This window comes from Pelodiscus sinensis, chromosome 3 (assembly GCF_052426305.1).
Source record: "Pelodiscus sinensis isolate ZL-2025 chromosome 3, ASM5242630v1, whole genome shotgun sequence".
NCBI lineage: Eukaryota > Metazoa > Chordata > Testudines > Trionychidae > Pelodiscus > Pelodiscus sinensis.
The window spans coordinates 169,139,584-169,167,504 of NC_143054.1; the positions used below are offsets into that span (position 1 = coordinate 169,139,584).

Consider the following 27,921-nt stretch of genomic DNA (forward strand, 5'->3'; position numbering starts at 1 on the left):
AATTATGCCAGGCAAGAGAAATTCAACCTGCAGTACACCCTCTCTCCAACTATTGTGCATAATATTACTGTGCTCACTTAGGGTCTGACGCAAAGACTGTTGAAGTCTGAATCCTCCCTACCCCTGTTCTGCTACCCCACTGGGCTTCCTGGTTCCCCTGGGCAGCTTGGCTATTCACTGGATCTCCTCCCTCTTCTCCTGAAGCCCAGCTGAGCCGCATTCTGGACTTCCTGACCCATGCCTATTCCCTTCCCCCTCCCCCAGCAGCACATCAGCTTCCTGGGCAGCCTAACTGAGCCATGCATTGGGCTCCTGGCACCCTCTACCCTTTGCAGCACACCTATACTCTCTGATCCTGGAACATCTGTGATCTAGGAGAGTCCTGGCTTATGGAGATGCAATCTGGAGTAGTTGAAGAATGTACCATGCCTGATGGATAACTACTGATCTGTTTTTCATCAGTGTAAAATCTATAAATTAATGGAGATGCCTATCTCCTAGAACTGGAAGGGACCTTGAAAGGTCATCAAGTCCAGTCCCCTGCCTTCACATCAGGACCAAGTACCATCCCTGACAAATTTTTGCCCCAAATCCCTAAATGGCCTCCGCAAGGATTGAATTTACAATCCTGGGTTTAGCAGGCCAATGCTCAAACCACTGAACTATCCCTCCCCCTATATAAGAAAAGTACTTTGTAAAAATCCACTTGCCATACTATTGTCGGACTACAATTCTAATTGTCTGCAAACATCATCCATATTCTTTGTCTCAGATTTATAGATCTATGGTTTGGCATTTTTATTTTAACTTTCATGTTGGTTTGTGACTTTACATAGTTTCAGATCAGAAAGTTTTTAAAACAAAACATACCTCTGTTGGAAATAGTCCTCACATTCTGTTGTTTTCTTATGTCTTTGTATTTTTTTATTTCAAACCACTCTTGTGAGAGAGAGCTGTAGATTTGTAGAACATAGCAGATATCTGCTTCAGGCATTCAGGATCAGAAAAAATATCCAACTAAGGTATTTGGAATTTCAAGATGATTTATATTAGGTGGTGAGCTCCAAGCAGGCCTTTTCCAATAGTGAACTTAATAGGCTATCTAGTAGCTGAAAACAGCATTAATTTAAGGACCCAATCCTGCAAAATCGTTATGTCTTTGAGCTTTTTTTTTTTGTATGAGTAATGAATATAAAGTGGTGTGAGTTTACTCTTTGAGTAAGAAATGGGAACTCATGTGAGTAAGATTTTGTGGGGTCAGTCTCTATGTAGGCTTTTAAATAGGTCTTAAAATACCATATTTCCATGTTATATCCTTGGAGAAATGTCAAAGTCTTTTCATGTATTTATCCTAAATTGGAGTGGCAACAGGAACTAAATAGATCAGATTATGCAGAGTTACTGTACGAAAGATTGTATTAGTTTTCTTTCTCTTATGCTGACTGAATTTGTGTTTAACATAGGAGACTACATGTGCAGACATCACTTTTTCCCATAGCAAAAACCCTGTGTCCTTGCCTTTAAAAATAGTTAGCAATTTGTAATTTACAGCAATAACAGTTCCTTATGGATATTTAAATATCCATTATGGATTGGAAAAGATGTTTTTGTGACATGGATTTCAAGCTAAGTGTTTTCAGTGGCTTATAAGTGCTGAAATGTGCTGTATTTCTAATGATCAAATATTTGTGTTGATCCAATTAGATTCCTTTAAGTACTGTTATAATTATTTTTAGCGTGGACTGAGGTAAGAGGATGGCAGTTTGTGCTTTTTAAAATTCCAAATGTAGACTTGGCATTTAATGAATACTGCACCTTATGCCCATGATTTTATTAGAGCATGGTTCAATGTACTCCTTGCTAAGTTAAGACACACTATAGACAAAGGTGCTAAAGAAATTACATTTAATTTTTTCACATCTAGAAAGACATCTATGAAAAATTTAGGTAAATCTTAAATATTATAAAAATACTCCGAGTTTTATGTATTAATTATTCAAGTACTATCCCTTAATGTTTTATTTTTACCTTTTAGGCTTTCAGAACACCATTTTTAAGTAACTAACCAGTAGTCACCTTTGTTTAATAGTAGGAAAAAATCATGTCAGAGTTACTTTAGTACTGTACAGGTCAAAGTTCGTTCCAGAAAAAAATTGTTACTGGTGATTGTATCCATTCAGCCATAAATTTGTTTCACTTTGTGTTGTTACAATATCTGCATGAATTAAGTCATAGGTACTTTTAACATTGTTACTGTGTGTAATATTAATGTACAAAAATAAAATATTCATGTACCTGCTTCTTCTGGTTTGAGTTTTAACATTAAAACTAAGCCAGTTCACTGCCTTTGTTTTTTTTATAGCAATAACCTTGATACGGCAGTGGAATATATTGAGTCTTTGATTATTTCGGGAATGCAAAATCCTGATTCACCAATCACAAGTATATCCTATGTATTTAGAAAGGTGATTGAGGAAAAACTGGAGTCAGCTTTGGAAAAATGTAAGTTATTTTAGTGAAATTAAATATGCCGGTTAAATAGAAACATTGTAAAAGATAATTGCGTATAAAATCCTGCCTTATTCAAAAAAAGTTATAAAATTTGTAAAAGTGAGTTTTTAAATAAAAAATATTTCTTACATACCTATTGTTTTGCAGTAAGTGCCATGGCAGAGCGATTGGTCAATCAATTTGGAATTTACAAACCTGCCACGGATCTTTTTCTTCAGTATGTGTCTGAAGGAAGAATAGATGATGCCAGATTGCTACTACAGGTAATAATACACCAGAGAGGAATAGTAGTGTTCCGAGCTTGTCATAAGTAAATTGAGAAATTATCAAACGTAGGTGTGTGTGTTAGAGTTCAGTGTACAGAGAATGCTGATGCTGGTGCACCTAAATTACAATGTGAATTGCAGTAGCATGGCCTGGGTAGATAGTCCCAAATTATAGACTAGTAGTTTTATGGGTGCCGGCATGGTAAAAGAATAATGGTTTGTTTTCCTATAATGTGAAATGCCCTGAAACAAGGGAAGGAGAACTTGTATCTCACTTGAACTCCTGTGCAAGACAAGTGCTTCTGCTCGAATGCTCAGTTATATATCAATCTCTTCTTGCAAAAGAACAGTTTCCCTTTGATCTCTCTAATTTCTGTAATACTTTAAATAACATGCATCTCTCTTGCTATGCAGTTTGCAAACAAAAAGTGAGCAAATGTTTTCTTTTGCAGTCTCTCACTTGAATACTCATTCTGTGTGCTTTATTCAAGGTTTATTAAGAGCTGAATTTGCTTTCTATTCACTCGTGTGTCAAAGACACATTAAATGACAAATGGAGGTCTCTGTGGCCTACAGTCTCAGTTATAAATTAGCAATCTTCAGCGAATGAGACAACTGCATTCATGCCTTTTTAACAGTGCTAAATATAAAGCTGAGCCAAATGCAGAAAGAACTGTGGGTGATAAGAGCTGCCACTGGCAGTATACACAAACAGCCTCAGACAGGGAGTCTCTTCCCAGCAGGTGGCAGTCAAACAATCACAGTGATCCTGCAGGTTGCTGTGTTTTGTGTAGACTCCCTGTGTCAAATTGAGGCCTGTTACCAATTTCTGATAGTAAATAGTACCATAGTCACTTATACCAGCTACTGAGTGTTTTTTTTAAAAAAAAAAAAAAAAAAAAAAAAAAAAAGGAAAGAAAACCTCCACTTCATTTTTTTTTCTTTTTTACATTCAGAAACAGTTTATTTTTATTAACAGGAAAAAAGAAATTTAATCAGTGATTGTTGCTAGCATATTAACAAGGATTAAGCATATTTGCACATTATACACTGTGGAAGTATAATTTTGTTTGTTTGCAAAGACAGGAGTATCCAAGCTTTATTTAAATGAATGCGGTCAACTTAAAAATGATGTCATAAGCAAACCTATTTCTTCAGTAATCATCCATTTTACATGTCATCTAGATGGTGCTTGGTCCTGCCATGAGGGCAAGGTACTGGACTTGATGACCTCTCAAGGTCCTTTCCATTTCTAGTGTTCTATGATTTTGTGAAAATCGATTGTTAGTTTAACTTTTCAGGTTCTCAAGTGCAGCAAGAAAGTGTTGATTTAAACAAAATCCCTCTGGAATTTTTCATAAATCGTGGAAATACTTGCATCTGTCCTTTTAGATGTTAAATCTTATTACCGCAAAATTGGTGTTTGTCCTGTATAGTATAAGAAATAGCTTCTTGCATAGATTTTGGTTGTGTACCACAAAATGTTGATTTTTCTGAGGTGTTCAGAGAGATTAAACATGGGCAGAGTCAGGTGCTTCAGACATTATATTTAGAGTGTTAAAAAGAATATTCTTTGGGGAAGAGGAAGTGTCAGTGGAAACCATTCCTATCTGGGTTTAAACAGTCCAATACAAACTGTAGCTCAAGAATTGCACTAATATTTGAGAAGAAAGTTATATTTACCAGTTTCTTTATATTATGCAAACTGAATGAAGTGCAAAAAGTAAACCAACAAAACATAAAGGTTGAATACATTTCATTAGAATACTCTAAAACTGTGGTGTCCAACACACTAGCCACATGTGGCTATTTGGCCATTTGAGCGTGGTTAGTTCACTATAGCAGTAGCCACTATAGTGGCTATTGCTTCAGGACTGGTTGGACACCCCGGCTCTAAAATGATATTAGTAACACGTGAGGACATAATTCTCAAACATGGTCTTTAAGATGTCACTGACCCCTTTTTAAAAAAGCATTGTGCAGTTTTTCTGATGGTACAGATTGAACCTCTGTAATCCAGGACTCTGTAGTCCAGCAACATCCGTGGATATTGATGGTAAAAAAGCTGGGGAGTGTGAACCAACTGGGAGCCTCATCTCCTGGGAGCCCCAGCTGGGTGGGGCAGAAATGACACTGGCAAGCCCAGTCCCTGTGGATTCCAGTGGAGTGTGGCACAGATGGCAAACCCCTTCCCGGGTATCCACAGCAGATAGCAGCAGAAGTGAGACCGACAAGCCCCGGCCCCGGGGATTCCTGGTCTGGCAGGAGAGAAGCAGCAGCTGGGGAGCTCCATCCCCAGGGAGCCCCAGTGAGCTGGAGTTCATGTCCAACCCCTGCAGGCTGGAGCCCAGTGGCAGTGGAGCCAGCCACAGGGAAGGGAAGTGTCCTTGGTAGCTGATGTTAGGGGACCTCCCTATATCTGGCAAATTCCCTCATTTGGGATGGATCAGGTCCCAAGAGTGTCGGATAAGGGAGGTCCAACCTGTACCATAGAAAGTGAAATATGTTTACCATTTAGCAAGTAAAGGTGTTCCTTACATTTAAAAAAAAAACTTTTTAAAAGCATAGAAGTTGAGTTGATATCTTAGCTTGTGAAGGGAATATGCAAATATATTCCGTGTTCTAGTCCTTTTAAAAGAACTCAGTTCCCAGAATGACAGTAGGTGAGGATGGCAAGTACCAGTAGCAATAATATTGTAAGTTTCCCCTCAGAATGCTTTTATACTGTCATCATAAAGCAAATATTTGACAGAACACTTGGGGTATGTGAATTTCAACATTCCATCAGTTTGCCTTTTCTTGATAGAATGAGGTGTCAAACAATAACCTTTTCACCTGGACCTTCAACAACTTGTCAAACAATATTATATACGTAGTATATTGTTAATGCACTGGAGAATTATTTATTGTTCACATGTGTCTAAAATATCAGTTTATATTATAAATTCATTTTGTGTATTTTGCAAATATAACCACTTTGGGGAGTCTGTTTCTTTTGTGCATTTCAATATGTTTTAAATGTTATATAAAACAATGTGTATTTTAAAATGTATAAGAATGACACAATGAGCATAAACTAAAATATTGTCTTGCATATTTGATTTTACTAGAGTTTCTAAGATGGGATAGACACTTGACTTATCTGGTCTGTCACAAACTTTTTTTAAGTTTAACTTTTGTCTCTTTCAAGCACTGGCTGTCTATTGCAATGAAAGCCTTTTATAAAATAGAGAGATTGAAATCAGTCCTTTTGTATGCATAAGTGTAGGTAATTATACTTTAAAGAGAACTTGCTTTGTACATTTTAATTTTTATAAAGAAACGAGCAGTTATCTCCCTGACACCTTATTAAATGTATAATTAACCTTATGATCCCTAGCTCACTTGTGAATGCTTGGCAGTATAATTGGAGAGGAATAGTGTTTCTTTTTTTCTTCTTTCTTTTACAGTCCTAAGCCTTATTTCTGTGGGATGTTAAGGCATTTAATTTTTTCTCCCTTTCCTTTTAAACAAACTTCATGCTTATCATGCCAAGGACAGCATTTAAAAAAGCTTGGCATGGTAGGCACTTGTTTTCATTTTGGGGGTATTTTTTAATTAATGGTCTTTTATTAGGCCTTACTTCTAGCTAATGATATATTACTGTAGTATTGTGAACCTTTTTAATTGGAAATGTTCACCTTAGCCACTTTGTTTATCAAGAAGCTATGCTCACTGATGCTATTTTAATTTTTCATTTCTTTTTTTTTTTTTAAAGAGGTGTGGTGGGATAGCTGAACAAAAGAAAATTATGATGGCTTTCATTGCTAAATCTTCACAGAAACCAGGACAGGTATAATATTTCCATGAATGTAATTAAATATAGAAGTGGTGTTCTTCTTTAATCAGTCCTGAATAACAACTTTTGGATGCGTTTAGAATGCTTGCATATTAATATTTTTGCAAGAAAATTTTGTCAGCCCAGCAAGAAAGTTGAGTCAAAGCATACTAAGGGGGTTAATTATTTTGGTGTTCAAAGCTAGCTTTGATCAGACATTGCTTTTTCTTTTTCCCATCCAAAATATCAGCAGTGTAAATATTAACTTCATAGTGCACCATTAATCTTGTAGAACTTGCTACATCAGGAACCCCATTTATTGTATGGTATATGTTAAATGTAAATTAAATACTGAAATTGTTTCTTTTTGCAGTTCAGCAGTTCCTCTGCTCTCAATGTAATTTCGAGTTCAAACGTCACACATTTTATGTAACTTTCTCCTATTCACTCCATTATAACTGTCATGTTTCTGTACTACAGTAAGCATGCACATATTTTTCAATGTGAAAATCTGAACTTATTTGTTAGCTGCACTGTAAGCTCACAAACCAACTAGCCATGCCAGTTACTATATAATGAGGTTTACGTTGGAGGACACCTTTCAAAATAGGGCATATAAATTTTATGCACATATACATGGTTTGCATATGTGTATAGGTTCTTGTATATTCCCTGATTCTCTACATAATTGGAAAGCTGTCCATATATTAAAAAACATAAGGAAAGAAACTGTGTCATTGTATTTAGCTATAGATTTCATTCAATTTGTACCATTATTTTGCACTTGCATGGCAAGAGTTTCAAAAATTAGAAATTAGAATTATTTTCTTAAATCCATATTTAGGTACCTTAATTAATGCTAGGGATATTAGATAGTGATTAATTGAATAGCTGTGTAACCATTCACAATATTATCCGTTACACGACTATTCAATATTCCCTGGGGGCAGGGCCTACAGCCATTGCATTCCTGGCCCCACTCCCAGGGAGCCCCCTATCACTCTGTGCTGTTGCCTCTATAACAGAGTCAACAGCACCGGGTGGCAGGCTGGTGTTGGTCCACGAGAGGAGCTGGCTTGGCAATGGTGCAGGGTGACAGCAGCCTCTGTCTGTGGGGGACCCAGAGGCAGGAGCGCTTGGGGAGGGGGAACTGATAGAGGCAGCAGGGAGGGGGAAATGCATGTAGTCAATAAGATTTACTGACAAGCCTATGCTTATTGATTAATCGTGTAGTTGGCTGCACGTTGACATCTCTAATGGGTACTGACAAACATTCCATATGGTGGCGGCTGAGAGCTTCTGGTTGCTCTGCATTTTTGAACATAGGGGATGAAATCCTGGTTCCATCAAAGGCATTGGCAACCCTCCCACTGACATAAAAAGCTTGATAATGAATTTTGTCACCGTTTTTTCTTGTTGCATGTGAAATGATGAAAAAAATGTAAAGCTTGGTCATCAAATTGAATAGCCCAGTCCTACTAGGAATTTCAGCTGAAACACTCATACATAATGGAACTATCAATGCCCAAGTTAGTATAATCCTATTCTTAAATATTTATATTGTAGGTAATGTTTCTGTTGTACGAATTTAATTTCCTAGGGGCAGAAAATCAAGATGCTGTTAGATCTGGTTCCTGATTTCCCGGAAATGGAAGTTGTATACTCTTACCTCCTGAAATGCCATGGTAAATGTTTACATTCAATGTTGCTTTTTAGTAAGGAGCATATCTTGAAGGGCCTTGGAAAGTCTCAAAAGCAGTTGAACCAGGAAGGTTCTGCTTTTTAGAAGGTGCATGGAGGTACCAGACATTTGCATGCATTGATATTGTGTACTACAGTAGTTATCACATTGGCTGCGGCTCCCAGCACAGATAAGGGAGTAACTAGTGGATCCCTGGCCAGAACTCTGCAGGGGGGAGTAGCAGCACTGCGGTAGTATTGTTTCAATAAACAGAAAAGGAAGCGAACTTTTGCCTTAAGTGTTGCAAAATGTTGCCGGAGTTAAGTGAGCTCATTAATCCCGTTTGGAACACACCTTGAATATAGTGAATGTTGTTTTATATAGTTAGCATGGGTGCTAAAAGTCAGGCTCCTGTGAACCTAAGTATGACTATAACTGATGTTCTGAGATGCTGAATAACTTTTTCTTCTGTAGAAATCAGTGGAGAATTACATGTACTGAGGACCTCTGAAAAACAGGAGCTTCAGGGGGAAGCCGAGTTAGTCTGTTACAGAAAAATACAGCAAGCAAATGGTCTGGTAGCACTTTATAGACTAACAAAACATATTTTGTTAGTCTGAAAAACAGGCCACGTATTTGGATGGCTGACTGCAGCATATTCAAAATGGAAATGCCACAACATGCAGTCCCCCTGACTGCACACAACTAGAATTTTCCATGCCTCTGTGTCCTGAGTCTAGCTTATGGTGATAGAGAGCTCCAGTTTTATTTAAAGAGAGTGTTATCTTCTTCAGGAGTATACAGTACAAGCAAAAAGGAATAAACCTCTCTCAGCAAAATCTGAAATCAAAACATGAAACAGCCACCATTTCCCCCCTGAGCATAATATAATGTGATTTAAGAAAACAAATCCCCATTCTTTATGAAGACTAACTATAGAAGTTCTCACACAGTAAGTATGCTACTTATCATTGCAGCACAAGTAATCTCATGTTGTTCAAAATAAGGCAAACGCTAAAAGAGCAGACCACCGAATGATTCTTCAGTTCCTTGACTTCCTTCAGTGTTTGGTAGACCTTGACCATACCACCATCTAGAATTCTACTGCTTTCTGTTCACTGAAAGTCACCCAGCTCTGGCAAGACACCAGTGAAAGTAAACTCCATAACTGAATGATCATCCATTTGAAAATTCCCTGCTGCTTTGTCCTATAAAGTTACATTCCAGAAAGAGACTGCAGATACAGAACAGCAGTCTAGGTTGGTTAAAATGTATCTGCAAGAGAAGAGCCAAATATAACAGTCCTATAATCAGAATCCTCAATCGTTATTGAAAAATAATGAGTAGCCACTGAGCTTGGAACAAAGATGTACTGTGCTCAGAGCAACTGCCTTTGCTCTGCAGGTACCATTCTGCATCAGCATTATGAGGTGTTGTTTTTGTTTAAAAACACTAAACAGCTATTCAAATATGTGCTCAGATCGATTGCATTCTAGGGGAAGTCATTAGAGACTTTTGCCTTACTGGTACCCATAGGCTATGTCAAGACTGGCACATAATTTTCCACAAATACTTTTAACAGAAAAGTTTTTCCGTTAAAAGCATTTGCGGAAAAGAGCATCTAGATTGGCACAGACGCTTTTGCGCAAAAGCACGTTTTGCGGAAAAGCGTCCATGCCAGTCTAGACGCGGTTTTGCACAAGAAAGCCCCGATCGGCATTTTCGCCATTGGGGCTTTTTTGCTCAAAACAGTTTTTAGCTGTCTACACTGGTCCTCTTGCACAAATGCTTTTGCGCAAGAGGGCTTTTTCCCGAGCAGGAGCAGCATAGTATTTGCGCAAGAACACTGATAATCTTACATTAGATCATCAGTGTTCTTGCGTAAATTCAAGCAGTCAGTGTAGACAGCTGGCAAGTTTTTCCGCAAAAGCGGCTGGTTTTGCGGAAAAACTTGCCAGTCTAGATGCAGCCATAGAGTTGGCTAGAGTATCCCTTTGAGTGCTGATCATATGCCCTCTCAGTTCCTTCTTACCTGTGATAATTGCTCAGAGCATCTTGTCTTGCATTGCAATAGTGCTGTTGATTATTTCAGTCCATTGTTCTGTCTCCTTTGTAGTTAGCTTTTAGGTACTTAGTTTGATCATGAAGTGTTAGATGGTTTTAGTAGTTCTTCAAGTCCTAGCTGGGGACTTCACTGCAGAATGGGTCATGCTCCATTCCCCAGGCTTTAAACCATGTTAGTTCTGTACTGAGGTGATCAAGCTGTGCCCATTGGGTCCTGCGCTTCCTTGTGAGTTTTTGTGTGCCTCACAGGCTCATGGTGACCCTACTGCGGCCTCTTCCTTTTTTCAGAGGCGAGGGTACCCTGCTTCATGAGCTATTTTCATCATCGGCCGGTCACTAGTTTGAGAGACAAACTCCTCCACAGTCCAAGGGTCCTTTGACCATGTTGGCACCCCACCAGCCACGGGGAGAGTTAGGGTGAACCTGGTCCCTCCCACTTGCTCCGGGTTCCAGCCCAGGGCCCTCCCTATGTGGCAACCACTAGTAGGTCCCTTGCCCATATCTCCACAGAATAACGGCCCCTCGCTGGGCCATTTCCCCAACCATTCCCTTGGTACCTCCTCCCTTGCATCTTGGGGAAACCCCTGCCCGCCCCCCGCCCCCGCCCAGCTTGCGGCATGTAGTTTTTGCCTCCACTTGGAGTTTCCTCTTCTCCAGTCTGCCCCTCTTCTCCTTCCCCTGCCTTGCCTGAGAGGAAGGCTTTTATAGAGAGTCCACAGGCCTTAGCTGGCAACAAGTGTTACATTAGGCTGCACTGCAGGCTGGTTCCTAATGAGTTTCAGGTGTATGCCTGATCTGATGACTGAGCAGCAGTTTCTGGCAGCCTATTCAGGGAACATAAATCCACACACCCAACTACTGGTGTATCTGCCCTCCACCAAACTCCTGCAGCCCCCTGCTTTCTGTCTGACACAGTACCCATTAGTGACCACCACGATTGCTGTTTGATGTGTCTGGGGAAAATCGCACAGAAAAGACAAGTGCAGGATCTGCAAGAACTTCGCCCTCTGTTACCCGCACAAATTTCTCTGTACCTTCTACACTTTAGGGACACCCACCCTTACCCAAGTCCTAGGGCTCAGGGTGTAACTTCCTGTGGGTTTGCAGGATCTTTTGCCAATGAAAGAGCCTTATACAGTAATATTCTTATTCTCTGTTTATTGACAATTCCCAAGGAAGCAGAATACACATGCTAAGCACACAGTGCCATGCTCACCAATCCTGATCAGGCAGACTTCCCCTGTTGGCTAGGCAAGGTCAGTCTATCTGGGTCTTAGCTGCTGCACCTCATGGTCGTGAGGAGGAATATTGGCAGCTCTGATCTTAGGCTGTGTCTTGGAGGTGAGGTCTTCCAGGTTTTCCCTCCTTCTTCTTAGTGTTCCTTTCCTTCTTCCCTTTTGCTTCCTTCTTCCTCTCATCTCCTTCTTGGACCCCAGTTTATAGTGAAACTTGAGTCCTGCTTAGCTGTACTTTAACCAATTATTTCAGTATATTTTACTAACCAATCATAACATACTGTAACAGAATTACCTAACCAATCATACCCCACCACCTTAGTTGTTTACACCTAGCAAAATTAATTATGCAGCAGACAGGAACAGTTACAAACCAGACAGAGATCGCACAGACAAATAATAGGAAAGTGAGGACAATACTCATAGAATGAGGATTCCACAACCTCAACTATTGATAAGCAGTTTCTTACCAGACTACATGCTGTTAACTAAATTTACTGTATTCATCTTGAGATCTGTTTCTTTATCTGGTAACAGTGGGTCCATTAGGACAGGATCTCTTTCTGACAGCCTGGTATGACACTATTTTAATGCAGTTTAGATGGAATATGAGTCTGTGACTCCAGGCTTTACAGCGTCTTCTGCAGACAGATTGTTCTTCAATCTGGCTGCAGAAGAAGGCCTACCAATATGGCTACAGACCTTCCCATATGGCTACAGAAAAACCACATTGTTCTACCTTGAACTCAAAAGGAGTGGGATAGCTGAATGAAGCTGTGTTTTGTCCGCTCCCAGAGCCCTACTGGACAGTCTGCACATCAAGTACTTCAGCATCAGCACAGCACCAGACCCAGCCCTCCACTATTCACGTTCATCAATGCCCAAGAAGTTACTGGAGCCGAAGGGCATTAGCACTGCAGGAAAAGGGGTTTCAGGGAAAGGATATGCTAGGATGTGTGGCAGCCCCAGAGTTGCATGGGGATACTGCTGTGGTTAGATCCCCCTAACCTTACCAGGAGTCTACCTCCAACTCCTGAGAGCAGCACTTGGGTCTGAGGCAGCCCCTGTGACCAAGGACCAAGTAGGTTGCCTGGCACCTCAGATGCCAAGCTAGGCAATAAGCCAGATAAGGCACAGACCTCTAAGTTATGGGAACTCCCTCCAAAGCAATAGATTGTCCCCAGACCACAGGCGTTGATACTGATCACCATGGCCTAGGACCTTGCTGCCTCAGTCTCCAGCTCTTTAACACTAAGGTTGCCACCTACGAAGCATGGGATGCCCAAGTCAGGGAGCCAAAGTCAGGACGCCAATCCCTGTACAGGCAGTACTGCCAGGCCTTGTACCAGAGATCACCACAGTGCAGGTCCCCATCTCCAAAGCAGTGCCCCCAGTGTAAATCCTCATTGGTAGAGGATTGTTCCCAGGCAAAGCACTAGTCTCTGACTTCCTTGTACTGCACTTCATCCAGGCATCATTCCTTGCTCTTTCCTTATCAGTCACTGACAAGGGTCAGCTGACAGACTCAGGCATTTATGGCTCCAGCCTGGTCACTCGAAGGTCCGTAAGAGAGCCAAATCTCCAGTGGCCCACAAGGGGCAGGCATGATGGCCATATGGCAGCAAGGATAATAATGACCTGCCCAGTGTCAGTACTGGAGCCCCATGGGGTGTATCTGACATGTCAGTCCTGAACTCCCACCATTCAGGGACAGCAAGTTGAATGAGCCTTATATTAATTTAAAAATATAAATAAACACATACAGTGTTGGGAATAATAATAATATAATATAAAAATATAGGGGTGATATTCTAAAATTTGAGTGTTCCAGCAGGTTTTCTAAAACATTCTGTGCTCCCCTTTTGTTAGCATAAAGTATAGTGTGTATGTTGGTGTATCATTCCCCTCCAATAATTGGCCTACAGGAAAAAAAAAAACCATTCTGCTGCTATAGTGACAGAGAACAAAGAGTCGTCTTTAGCTAAAGCTGTAAAGGCTTGTGTCTTTGGAGCAAAGGATGGCAAGCTGTATCCTCCATTGCAGATGCATAAGTTTAGCATATGAATGTGCTATGATGCCCATGCCAGATTCTATGCAAAAGGGATTTCCAAGTTTGTAACTTCCAAAGGGAGCAACAGCTCAGCACAGAGTTCTGGATCATGCCATGATTACAGGCAGTCCCCAGGATACGTACAAGATAGGGACTGTAGGTTTGTTCTTAAGTTGAATCTGTATGTAAATCGGAACTGGTGTCCAGATTCAGCCGCTGCTGAAACTGACCGCCAGTTCTGACTTACATACAGATTCAACTTAAGAACCCCAAGCGTCCCCAAGTCAGCTGCTGCTGAAACTGATCAGCGGCTGATTCCAGGAAGCCTGGAGCAGAGCAACTCTGCCTCGGGCTTCCTGTAGTCAGCGCTGGTCAGTTTCAGCAGCGGCTGACTTGGGGACGCCTGGGGCAGAGCAACTGGGGTGCTGCTGGGTTGCTCCAGTAGCACCACTCCTTGGCGCTACTGGACCAACCCAGCAGCACCCCAGCTGCTCTGCCCCAGGCGTCCTGATTCAGCCGCTGCTGAAACTGACCAGCAGCGGCTGAATCAGGATGCCTGAGGCAGAGCAGCTGGGGTGCTGCCGGGTTGGTCCAGTAGTGCCCAGAGCGGCGCTGCAGGACCAACCGGCAGTGCCCCAGCTGCTCTGCCCCAAGGTCCACAACAAAAGCCTGGTCTGCTGGGGGGGGGGCACACTAGCTGCGCCCCTCCCCCCCCAGCAGACCAGGGACACGGGGAGCAAAGCCGCAGCGGCAGCGGGGTGCCGCGCCTCTGAGGCTTTGCTCTGGCAAAGCCTCAGAGGCGCGGGACCCCACCGCGGCTGCAGCTTCGCTCCCGGTGCCCCTGGTCTGCTGGAGACGGTCCCCAGCAGACCAGAGACACTGAGAGCGAAGCTGCAGCAAAGCCTCAGAAGCGCGGGACCCCGCCGCGGCTGTGGCTTCGCTCCCGGTGCCCCTGGTCTGCTGGAGATGGTCTCCAGCAGACCAGGGGCACCGGGAGCAGCTTTTCTCGCCCCGGAGGTCGAGGTGGCGGATCGCTGCCTGCGAGCTCCGGGGCGAGAGATCCCTGTTCGTAAGTGCGGATCCGACATAAGTCGGATCCGCGTAAGTCGGGGACTGCCTGTATTTGAAAAGAAAAACAAACGTCTGAAATCCACAGATCTAGGATTCACTGATTCAGAGCTACAATACAGTTAGTCTCTGTCATCCCTCCAGTAAGAGGTCATTGACTCTCTGGCAACTTCTCTCTGAGGAAGGGGTATCATTTTTGTGTAGACATGCATTGACTATCCTCAAGCTGGTATGCTAAACATAGGGTGATCAGGATAGCATGAGCAGTGTCCCTATAGGGTAACTGTGCTGAATATGTACACATAGGGTTCAGGTGGGGTTGTGTGTGGGATGGCTAGACTATGCTGCCACTTGACAGTGCCTATATTATTACTACACTACTATTTTTAGTGTGCCACCTCAAGGAGAGCTAGCGTGGGTATGCCTACTCAAGCTGGGAATCACACCCTCTAGCTCATAGGGTAGACATAGTCTAAGCATCTCAAGTCTTGGAATGTTTGCCTTCTGAATGTGCAGCTCCTTTGTCAGTCTAGCAAACATCAAAGGAATCTGCCGTCCAGCCTCATTGTAAAATGGAAAAGGGGAAATTGCTTTGTGGAATGAATTTTTTTTAATTAGTATGGTGATGGTCCTCTTATGAGCTAAAGAATTTGCTTAAAAGATAAAGGAAACAAGAAATCTTTGTCATGAAGTGCACAGTGAATAGAAACTGTTGACAGACATCTCCTATAACTTCAGGTTTTTTTCTTTCCTTAGTATTAGACAACGACATCGTTTCTGCAAAAACTCTGTTTGAGAAAGCAAAAGCTGAGAATATTCGGACAGATGAGATATTCCTGAAACGATTGGCATTTCTGCTGAAGAGTGCAGGAGAGCCTGTCCCATTCACTGAACCCCCTGTGAGTGTTTTTTCGGATTTAAAAAGAAATAGCTTTGCATTCTTATGGGTTGCATACTTAAATGCATAGGGATTATATCTCCATGGAGAATCCTCAAAGGAGTCAATGTATGAAGTACTTGAGTTTTGTAGGTACTGTATTAATCTTGCATTGGGCTTGACTTATGGGAGAAGAGAATCTTCTGAAGCTTGTTGTATTTAAAGTGCAGGATCCTTATCAGTGCTTATCTGTAGGTGTGAGTTTATCTTTGGGGCATTTACCTCATTGTTTCAACTTAAATTAATTTTAGAATATGTATTGCAATAACAAAGGATTTTAGTGTCCAGAAATTGTTTGTTTTATTTTGAATGCAAGTTGTTTTGCATAACAACAATATGATGGGATTTTTAAAGCTGTAGAAATAATTCCCCATTTCAGTTTGACTGTTACTGACTTTCATAATAAAAATATGTAGCTTTATCCTTTTTACAAATGCCCCTTTCCTGAGGATAACAGATGCATGAAACTGTTGTGAGGAGAGTGAAAATACCTTTTCTCCATTGCATTCTTTCAGTGAATACTCTGGACATAGGAATTGAGATACTTTCCTTCCTTTGATCTGTGTATTAAAGTACATGGTTTTCATTACTTTCCAATTCCTGCCATTTTGAAGTTTTTATAATCAGTATTTTCCACCCTTTTTCTGAAACTGTTACGTATAATTTCTCTCTTTTTAACAGTATGTAACAATAAGTAACTGTTCTCTCTTTGCTTTTATCATTTGAATCCTCCTTTGGGGTTGTTTAGTTTAATTTTAACATATAGTATCAATACCATTTTTACTTCCTGAGTTCCTACTAGCAGTAAAGGTGACTTGTTTTTCTTAAACAGTGGAATTTCCTCTTACATCTTTTAATGTTCCTCCACACCATCTTTTTATTTCTTTTCTCATTTAGTATGAATAATGTTGCTGAGATTCTTTCTTTTTTTTAATTCATTTATTCTCAAACACACAATTTCAGGTTGGGAAATAGCATCTTGTAGTGAGAATATTTGATATTTCCTTAAGCATTTAAAGCAAAATTTTCCTTTTGTCTTTTATTTAATGTTAATATTGTGTTAAATTATTTTATAAACCTTGATGTAGGATAACTAGTAAATGGCATAGAACAATAAATAGATTTAGCTTGTCTCAGAAAGTATGGTGCTTTATTTACAATTAGTAACTTTCAGTGAAATAATATTTTTTCTCCCTCTCCTCTTACAGGAGTCCTTCCATTTCTATGTGAATAAATTGAGGAAAGAAAGGCAAGAACACTCAGCACATGATGTATAAACCTTTTTATGCTTCAATTGTTTATAACTATGAAGAATGTTGAATGTATTTAATATTGTTAGAAAAAAATAAAACAATTGATTATGTACTTCAGTGTAAAATAATTTACTCAAACATGATGTGTTTTAAACCTGGTCTTCAGTGACTAAACTGTAACTGAGACATGCATTTGGTAGTAGAAATACAGTTTATTGCTGTAGAGCTGTTGACTCAACAATAGAATAGCCACTTACATAGCTCTCTTTTTTTTTGTTTGACCTGGTGAAAGTTGATTACATTGTGGTCCCCAGTTCTGCTGGAATTTACTGTAAATACCCTATGTGCAGCTAGCTTTTCAGTATGGCTCTAATCCATAGCCCAGTGAAATCAATGAGTCTTTCTATTGACTTCAGTGAGCATTGGATCAGGCTTAAATCAGCAAATTCCATGGCTCTAAAAAACCACCAAAAAGAAACTGTAATTCTGATGTTCAATGCAGTGTGCATCTGTACACTGAAGTTCACAAATATATTCTTGTATAGTGAGTAAATATACACTTTGCACATTTGTGAAAAGGTAGAAGCTGCTTGGTGTAATACTTACCGTAACCTGCTCTGAACTATCTTTAACTTCCTTTGAAAGATCTCTAGACAATGTATTGTGATATTTTTTATTTTTGTTTTTTTAAGTCCATTTTCTTTTCAGTTAATTTGTACCTACTGTGTAGCTCAAATAAAACTGCACACATTTCAGTTTTGTTTCTCCTTTAGAATGTTCTACATGCTTTAATAGTCTTCTTCTTGTTAACCAGTTGGGGAGGTAGAGGTAAAAGTGGGGTCAGTATTTTCTACCTTTTACGGTAGTGAATTGAGCCATGTTGTCCTTCAAGCCATTTCATAACTATGTGTTGTCACTGTTACTAGTCCACTTAATACCATGCTATGTGAAAATCAAGGACAGGGATGTCTAATAAAGCAATGGAGGGGAGTGGCCATCACTTCCAGTAGCAAGGGCAGCATTGGTAACTTGCCAGAAGACTGAGATTCATGCTTTATTTGCATAACTATTTGTAGCAATTTGCATATCCAAATGTCATGATTAACAGTGCAAAGTCCCAAGATGTTGAAGATAACCATTGTGCTGTTAGCTACAAAGGGAAGATGCACACAGAATAAAACATACCTTTTACCATTGTGAATAAGCAAAGAAAAACCAAAAATCTCTGCCTGTGAGTATTCCTGACTGCACAAAGCATGCCTATACACAGAATGGAATATCCTTGCCTGGATGACTGGCATTTTCCAACTATCACTAGCAAATGTGCTTCAGACAGAAAACAATACTGGTGTAAAGTAAAATATATAATGGGAATATATGGCCTCAGAGTTAAAGTTTGGAACTGAGAAGTCTTGTCAGGGTACGTCTAGACTACATGCCTCTGTCGCCAGAGGCATGTAGATTAGGCTACCAGGCGTAGGAAAATGAAGCGGCGATTTAAATAATTGCCGCTTCATTTAAATTTACATGGCTGCCGCGCTGAGCCGACAAACAGCTAATCAGCTGTTTGTCGGCTCAGCGCTGTAGTCTGGACGCGCGGGTGTCGACATCAAAGGCATTTGTCGACCACCCAGGTATACCTCATCCCAGGAGGCATACCTGGGTGGACGACAAATGCCTTTGATGTCGACGACAAATGCCTTTGATGTCGACACCCGCGCGTCCAGACTACAGTGCTGAGCCGACAAACAGCTGATTAGCTGTTTGTCGGCTCAGCATGGCAGCCATGTAAATTTTAATGAAGCGGCGATTATTTAAATCGCCGCTTCATTTTCCTATGCCTGGTAGCCTAATCTACATGCCTCTGGCGACAGAGGCATGTAGTCTAGACGTACCCTCACTGACTAACTGAGAAATCTTGGACAAGTCACTAAACCCCTAGTGCCTCAGTTCTCAATTTGGCATCATGAAGATTACACCTCTCTGAGGACAGATAGAATAACCTAAAGCTGAATTCATAGTTAAACTTTTTGATATCTTGAGCTATAAAGCATTATAGAAATGGAAAAAGACAATACAAAAATATGTAAATGATGGTCCTTGTTTCAAACAGTCTTTAAAAACATAGATGAATTATTCCACTTTTTAAAAAGTAACCATGTTGAGTTAAGAAAGCACATTTGGTAACAAGTAGAAATTAAGCTTCAATCGAAGAGAAAGTAAATAAAAAACAAATGGCGTGCAATCTATTTTACCTTTGTCCATAAATATTGTAAAATGCAGATTCCCAGTGCAAGGTTTATTCTTACTATTATAAAAATAAAGTAATAAATGAATAATCTTTCTCTGTAACTATTAGAGATTAGCAGTATGATAATATCTTGAACCAAGGTTGTCCATAACAGCCGAGGGGTGAGGTTAATAGCATGTGACTGTGCCAGTTAAAATACAGACACCATTGTGCCAATGTATGAAACTGAATGTTAGATATATTAGATTCTGCCCATAGTGTTTCTACATGGCACATGATGATTCTAATTACATGAAGTATGAGCCTTAAATTACTACTTGTTTTTAATTGTCTCTGTTCCCCAGTATGCTCTGGAGCAGTACAAAGCAGTCAGTTTACAGCTGCTTTGCATTGTCAGAGCACTATAAAACCATAGAGCATATACCCCACTTCACTTCGACATCCTGTCCTCCGAAATCCCCTATATGTGCACACACCAACTCGCCTCTCCCTTGCTACACACATAAGCTCCTTCTTCAGTAGATCTGGCACAACAGGTCCACTTTGTGAAGCAATAAACATTCGGCATTAAAGGTTTAGTTTACGGCAGAGGATGATGCAATTCAAAATGGCTGCCACCTCTCAATGGGAGGAAGACTAAAACGAACTACATTTTGAAGTGCCCTTTTTTTTTTTTTTTAATTTATATAATGGCCACTGCCTGCCATTATTTCCAGTAAAAATGAGACCAGCATCCATCTTGGGTAAAGAACAGCCTGCAACTTCAGCTCTACTGAGATTAAATAAGAGATGCTCATCTCCAATTGGCTACTTAACTGTGGACAAAATATGACCTCAGTCTTACTGATGAGAAAGGAAGATGGCAGTCCTTTTGAAATAAGGTAGTTCTTTGTGGAATTTCCTGAAGTACATTATTGATCAGTCTCACTAAAGAAAATTACCCAAATGAAGAAAAATGACGAAATGAACATTAATAAATAAAATAATTGCTTAAATGTAGCTCATAGACAAGATTTTGGTGAGCTTTAACTATAAGAGAACATGAAAGCATCTGCATTATTATTTAGATTATTCACAACAAATAATTGATTTTTTTAAAGGATAAATTAATTTTAAATCAAACTAATCAATTTAATTGTAAACTCCCAGAAAAATTGGCATAAATTTGGAGAAGGGTAAGCTGTAATGCATTATATAATTTTGGGGGACTACAACCTGTATTCAAAGAAAAAAAGGAGTGAATACTAGGGATGTTAGATATCAGTTAATTGAATAATTGTGTAACTACATCAAAACTTAGCTGTTACACGATTATTCAATAGTCCCCAGGGGCGGGGCCAGCTGCCAGTGCGCTCCTGGGCCCACTCCCGGGGACTCCCTGCCACTCCGCGCTGTTGCCTCTGATACAGAGGCAGCAACGCAGGGTGGTGGGAGGGAGCCAGTCTGGTTGGGGGTGGGAAGGGCAGTTTCCTCTGGCATTCCATGGAGCAGCCACTATCCATGGCGAGCCTGAGTCCACCATGGACAGAGGCTGCTCTGTGGCACCCTCTCCTGCCCTCCCACTCCATCCCCGGTGCCTCTGGGAGGCAGCAAAGGGGTGGGGCAGGCGGCTTTATGGGAGCTGATACATGTGGGGAGCTGGCTTGAAAGTGTGTACCAAATCCCACCTGCCCCCTCACCCTTTGCTCTGCTGCCTCTCTTATCAGAGAGGGGGGCAGGATGCTCCACGGGATCAGGTGAAAGGGGGAGGAGTGCATGTAGTTGATAAGATCAACCAGTTAGTTAATCATGTGGTCAACTACAGGTTGACATCCCTAGTGAATAGATGCTTCAAGTGCAAAACTGAACTTGGTTTCATTATGGGAATGGTACTGCCAGAGTTATTTTTTCTTGTTTATATTTTGAATTTATTGATGAAAGAATACTGTTTTAGGAAAGCTAAGGTGAAGAATGTGATTAAAATAAGCACTTTGTTAAACATGGTAAGATTATTAAGTTTATTGCACTGACACGGAAGATTTATTATGTCCTCAAAGTAAAATATTTTTGGCTGAATTAGCTGATTTTGTTTTTAGACAAAGATGTTTTTATTTAGGGATTCTGCAAGTAATTGTATAGTCATCTAATGACATTTGTATTATTTAGATAAAGGGGAGGATGGATGTGAAGGACCTCATGCTGGAAACAGACAGAATATACAGTTCAATATATCATGCCCAGTTAGTTTGAAGTATCTGGCAGCTAGTGTTTGTGTATCATAAAGATAACCACATTAATGGCTGAAATTTCAATCATAGCTCAATGGTTGAGTGCCAGTCTCATTTTAAAATAGAGACATTTCTCATTTCTAAAGCTACAGCTGTAGTAAATGTATGTCAGTATAATATCAACATAATTGAAGACTCTGTCTGCTAGTTTGCAACCCTTTCTGTAATGCCACAGCTCTTATTTTAGAGGTCATCTTACAAATCTCTCTCAATTTCATAGTCTTCTGTTCCAGCCAGTGAAGTCAAAACCACATAAGTGAGGGTTAGGCCTGTATGTTTTGTAGTCTGGGCCATCACTTGAAGCAACTAAACACACCCACAGAGCAAACTGCTACACATCAAACTGCCTGAGCTGATGAGGAAAGTGGCAGTGTTGTTCATCTGCACACAGGAATGGTGGAACTGGGTGTTGGGGGACGGTGAATTGAGCTTGTAGCTTAAGTCTCATGGCACAGGTAAAAGTCCTCTTAATTCTCTGTTGCACTGGAATCTATTCCCTTTCAGCAGGAGCTGACACTTGGACAGAGAAAAGGCAGGATTTAGATGTAACTGGTACTAATTCTGTGTTTGTAGATACCAGTCAAACTATTGATGATATTCCTGTGATTTGATAGTGTATAGCGTACAACTGTAATATGTTTGCCAGTCATCTCTAGTTGTGATTGTAAATGTTTCCTTTTTTTTTTCCCATCCATATGTGGGATAAATTTTATGTGCACCAAGGCATGGGTGGATGTCCACCATCAGTAAAAACATATGCTGCCAGCTGTGGACACTCTGCTAATCATTTGGGTGGCACCTGAAACTCTCTTGGTGGCCATTCAGTGCACATCTTACAGGCAACAGTGATGGCAGAACTATGGGTACTCTATTACCAAAGCATATAAATTAATGTACTCAAAGTCTCAAACTGTGTCTGCATTTGGAATGGCTGCAGATTGGGCATTAACAGTTAGCCCATTCCTGGTAGCTACATTTGTTGGTGAGTCAATTCAGTGCTTGAGAGAGCCATCACTTGAGCATGAGGAGGGAACAGTACTAGGATTTTTGTGGCATCAATACCGGGTACGTAGGCCAAGTTAGGGTAAGGTAGCAGGGGGCTCACAATTCTCTTGAGCCAAAGTTCCCATTGCAGAATCTGGAGGCCTGAAGAGAGAGATAATTAAGAACAGACAGGCTCAGACCCACTGCCTCTAATGACTGTTACGACATTTCATTTTCCTTCCAAGTAACCACAGTGGGTGCAATTAAGGAATTAATACTCATTATTTTTTATTATGGCATTTTTCTGTGTGGTGTGTTCTAGTGTTTGTATCATTGTGATCTTCTCAGTCTCAATCAGTGTTGTGCTCCAAAGGTACAGTTTTCCTAAAGTATGCTTGGATTATAAAGCATTTCATCTTTGTGTTGCATTTATGTATACGTGCATATGAAAAAGCCATTTGCGGCACAAAGAAATACATTTTAGAAAGTTAACATTTCTTTGCTAAATTTGTGGGCAGTTTCATTAGTTCTGTATATTCAAAATGAAATACCTACAAGATGATGAAATATACAATGGCAGGCTTGCAAACTTGTCAGGTTAATTTACCAGTCTAAACACACAACTTACTCTGTCACACTGACCATAACATTTTACTTATCCATTCAAAATAGAAATGAACTTTACTTGCTTGAGGCAACTGGTTCACTAGATTTCTGCAAGATTTTAGTGTAAGTAGATTGTAGGTATCCATAGATCTCTTCTGCAGGGGCTCCATGGGAGATTGATAAAAGACTGATATGAAAAGATCTGGCATTGTTACTATACAAAGCAAAGTGTAAATACATGTATCAATATGCATAATATTATACCTTGCCTGGAGTTGAAATGTCTGGTAGAAAAATTGTTGTCTGAGTAGAGGAGATGACTGACAGTGACCTTACATGCTTTAAACCATATTACAGGCAGGGTGGTTAGTTTTTAAGCCTGCAAATGTCTAGTCTGTAGGCATGCTGACCAAAGTGTGCTGTAGCTTCAGTCACCCTTGGCTGAGACATATTTCTAGCTCATTGTATCTTGAGATGCTCTCCAAAAGGAATGCAGCCATATTGAATTTATGTAAATGAACCATCTTAAGTTTTTGTGTTTAACCTTTAAAATGTAATTTGGATGAAATAACCCGCTGCACTCATTGAACTACTTGGTGGATTATTAATTTATTTTTGAGTTATTTGTATGTGTATTTTTCTTCCTCATTCATCCTAAGCCCATCTCACTTCCTTTCCAATCACATGCGCAGTATTTGCACCCTAGTGCTGCCAACAACCTTAAAAAGCATCAATAAAATATGACCCAAAAGTGTTACTAAAAAGGAAATCTTGCCTAAGTTTCTACAGCTTGTGACTGTCCTCCTCCTTGTTCAGCTAAACAGCACAAGTTTTGATTTTGGTGGAGCAGAAGATATTCAGGAGATAAATAACCCATGAACTCCAGGTAACTCTACTCTGTGACTGTTTCATGGGGATAGGTAGGTGAGGATGGGATGTGAGGTGACTGCACCTTCTAATAAGGAGGGAGCATTAAGGTTGCAGTGGTCGCCAAGAGCAGCTCTGTAGCTTGGGAAGGGAAAACCAGCCCAGAGATATACACAAGCAATGGTTTTGCTCTAGTTGTGTTGCTCGTGCTGAAGATTTTCTTAAAACTGTCCTGACCAATGGTGAGCCTGTGTATACAAGAACGGGCAGAAAGGTGGGGAGTAGGGAAGGAGTTCTCAGATGACTGGCCTTGTGAGAGAAAAGAAGAGAAGGGTTTCTCAGAACTCAACTTCCATGCAGGGTCTTCTATTCCGATACCCTGGAAACCAACCACAAGGAATCTGTGCAAAGTCCATTACAAAATGAGTCCTTCAGTATGACTTCAGCTTCGGCTTAGCCTGTCAGTAGTTTTTGTTGTGAGAAACCTCTTGTAATAGGTTGGTGTTTGACTATAAGAAATTCACACTTTGATCTCATATACAGTAAGAGAAGGTGATGGGATTTCTCCAGTAACTATGGAAGCAATATAATAAACAATTGAATCTTGGTTTCCTCCACTGTTTTCTCTAAGTTTTTCAGAAGCAGTTAAGAGTTAATTTGTTTCTACAGCATCTAGTACAACAGGACTCCACCTTGGCTAGTACTTTTAGGTATATGTGTTAATTCAATGTATCTATCTGGGCAACTTATGTAGCCCTTAGTACTGTAGTATGCAAACAACTTTCAATCTTTAATGTATTCATCCTCAGAACAGCCTTGTTGAACTAAGACTTATTATTTATAGCATTACACTGTTTTTCAGATGAGTAACTGCAGGACAGAGATTAAGTGACTTGTCTAAGGTCACATAGGAAGTCTTTTCCAGGTGCTCTCAGATCTGAGAACAGCGCTAATAAAATGCCTTATTATAGCTGCTTATCATGCTTCTGGCACTGCACATATTACAAAGCACCTATAATGTTAAGATACAGGAAAAGTAACTAATAATAGTTTTAAGGTCAGAAGCTAAGCTTGGAAATACCTTTAGCTTTGCTGTTTCATGACTTATGCAGGGAATTGCTGACATTTAACTTTCTTTTTCAAACTGTAGGGATAACAAAAACAATTTGTTTCCAAATATATTACTGAGAATGCATATATTCTGAAAGGGTATGTCTACACTGCATTCCTCTTTTGAGAGAGGAATGCAAATGCAGTCGAGCGAAATTGCAAATGAAGCGCGGATTTGAATTTCCCACACTTCATTTGCATAATGGCATCCAGGCGCTTTTGCGAAATATCCTATTTCAAAAGAAAAGCAGTTTAGATGGGGTCATTTTAAAAAAAACCCTTCTATTGAAATAACCCTTACGTTTCGCAAAAGCGGAAATTCAAATCTGTGCTTCATGTGCAATTTCAGACGGCTGCATTTACATTCCTCTCTCAAAAGAGGAATGCAGTGTAGACATATCCCAAAGTAGCCAAGTTAGCCTAAAATAAATAGGGTTGCCCTTAGTATCTGTAGTATTAACTTGTATTTTCCAAAGTGTATTATGGAATTCCTCAAATACTAAGGTTAGCTTAACTTAATTACTTTACACAGCTAGTTTTAATCACTTTTTAAATAATAGTAAAATTAGCACAATGGATACAGTAAAAACTTAACAATATGATTAGAAATGTCTGCTCACTTACCACTTCTTTATGAGCGATACATCTGCAAGCATTACTTATCTAAAGATTTTTCTTTCTTTTGTGATTTTATTAACCTAGCAGGCAATACTGCAAATATTAAAATGTTCAGAGCAAGATCACTAGTAATATTTCTTGTTATATTTGATTGTTACATCTTATTGTCCAAAATTAACCGCTTGAGTTTTAATAATCAAATATATATGAAGACATTAGAGACAGAAAAATTCACTCTAGTTGTTCATTGCCCTATATTTTTAATGACAAACATAGTCTTTGTGTCTATAGTATAAATACTTCAGGGAGCATATATCTCATGCCTACAAATACAATATCTGCATTTGTATGTCTTTATAGCAGACACCAATAGCAGAATAAATTTGTCTACATTTAGCAAATGAAAACAAGGTTGAAAAACTGTGTTGTACTACTAGCTGCAGGGGGGCATAAAAATTATGGTAATTTATAGCTTTACTATTGTTAGTCATGCACATTAATGTTTTCAGTGGTAATTTATCATGCTTCTGGCACTGAACATATTACAAAGCAGCAATAATGTACTCTTATAATATGGAAGCATTGATGAATTCCCAATGAAATGCACAAAGCTAAATATTCATATCCTTTTCTTTTATTCTGTTCTTTAAAGGGACAAGTCTGAGCCATGGACATCCAAACATTTGACAGAACAGAGACGACCTGTGCTTTTCTCAACAAAGATAATACTTAGTCAAACTATCACGGCAAATGATTACAAAAGGGGACACTTACTGTATTCTGAAGACAGGGGAACTGTTATAGTCTGTGATTCTAAAGGCCACTGGCATTTTGCTCAGAATAAAACAAATGGTGTGAAATGTTGGCTTCCTTAATCATTCCCAGTGGCCTTAAATGCCAGGGCACAGCTCAACAGGAAGCCTAGATTTGGGCTAGTATTATTAGGAATTTAAAAGTGTATTAATTTTTGTGTTGTTTATATTTATGTATTGTATAAAACATGCATTATAAGGGAAATAATATAATTAGCGCTTTCCTTTTCTCAGCAATGATCTGATTCCCTTGTGGTGATAACTACCTGACTTTTGACCTCATGAATTATCCTCTCCTGAATCTGATTGTCTTGTATCACAGACAAGCAATCATATTGCTCTTAATTAGACCAGCAAATGCTCTGTGTTTCAAAGCTTGTTGTCTCAGTCTCTGGACTGGTTGTCATACTAATGGGCCTTAGAAAATATTCTAAGTAGCTCCTTGAACTTAACATACATAGAATCATAGAATAATAGGACTGGAAGGGACCTCGAGAGGTCATCGAGTCCAGCCCCCCGCCCTCAAGGCAGGATCAAGCTCCGTCTACACCATCCCTGACAGATGTCTATCTAACCTGTTCTTAAATATCTCCAGAGAGGGAGATTCCACCACCTCCCTTGGCAATTTATTCCAATATTTGACCACCCTGACAGTTAGGAATTTTTTCCTAATGTCCAATCTAAACCTCCCCTGCTGCACTTTAAGCCCATTACTCCTTGTCCTGTCCTCAGAAACCAAGAGGAACAAATTTTCGCCTTCCTCCTTGTGACACCCTTTTAGATATTTGAAAACCGCTATCATGTCCCCCCTTAATCTTCTTTTTTCCAAACTAAACAAGCCCAGTTCATGAAGCCTGGCTTCATAGGTCATGTTCTCTAGACCTTTAATCATTCTTGTCGCTCTTCTCTGTACCCTTTCCAATTTCTCCACATCTTTCTTGAAATGTGGCGCCCAGAACTGGACACAGTACTCCAGCTGAGGCCTAACTAGTGCAGAGTAGAGCGGCAGAATGACTTCACGAGTTTTGCTTACAACATACATCTGTGGGGAGTAGTTGCTAAGAGTTAATGAAATGACTGGCTGCTTTTTAAGAAGAAAGGAAACCTTAAGCAATTATAGTTTTAAGGGCTCTCACTTTTTCTGCATCATGGGTTTTGGCACCATGGCTTGTATTGCTAGCTGGAAGACCCAAATTTAGAGTAAAACATGCTAACTCGGCTACTCCCTGAAGCTTTTGAAAACACTACATCAGTTAGTCTCACTTTCAGTATATCACTTGTGGAGACCTGAACAGGATGCAGCATTCCAGTATCAGTCTTAGTAGTGCATCATATAGATCAATAGAGTACATATAAATCAATCCCCGCACCTACTCACTGCTCTTTCGTTTATAGAATTCATGATGAGGCTGAACTGGTCACACAAAGGTGATGTGTTTTTGCTTCAGCACTCTCTCCCGGATGAACCCTGGAATACTGCTGATTATAGCTCAAGCTATAGATTATTCAGAAAACACTTTCAAC

At 40.0% G+C, this 27,921-nt stretch overlaps 1 protein-coding gene across 2 annotated transcripts in view; it reads left to right on the plus strand.

Annotated features, from left to right (window-relative positions):
* The window catches only part of LRPPRC (leucine rich pentatricopeptide repeat containing), a 156,067-nt gene extending 129,300 nt beyond the window's left edge, over positions 1-26,767 (plus strand). Inside the window, exons 33-39 of one of the 2 annotated variants that reach the window (XM_075925421.2) lie at positions 2,363-2,502; positions 2,659-2,774; positions 6,535-6,609; positions 8,195-8,279; positions 15,449-15,591; positions 16,838-16,900; positions 26,238-26,767. In XM_075925421.2, the coding sequence (XP_075781536.2) occupies positions 2,363-2,502; positions 2,659-2,774; positions 6,535-6,609; positions 8,195-8,279; positions 15,449-15,591; positions 16,838-16,900; positions 26,238-26,249 (634 nt within the window). In that variant the 3' untranslated portion in view covers positions 26,250-26,767. Of the gene's footprint in view, positions 1-2,362; positions 2,503-2,658; positions 2,775-6,534; positions 6,610-8,194; positions 8,280-15,448; positions 15,592-16,837; positions 17,638-26,237 lie in introns of those variants that run through there. The other variant, XM_075925422.2, reaches the window with a different exon arrangement.
* The last annotated feature ends 1,154 nt before the right edge of the window (positions 26,768-27,921 follow it).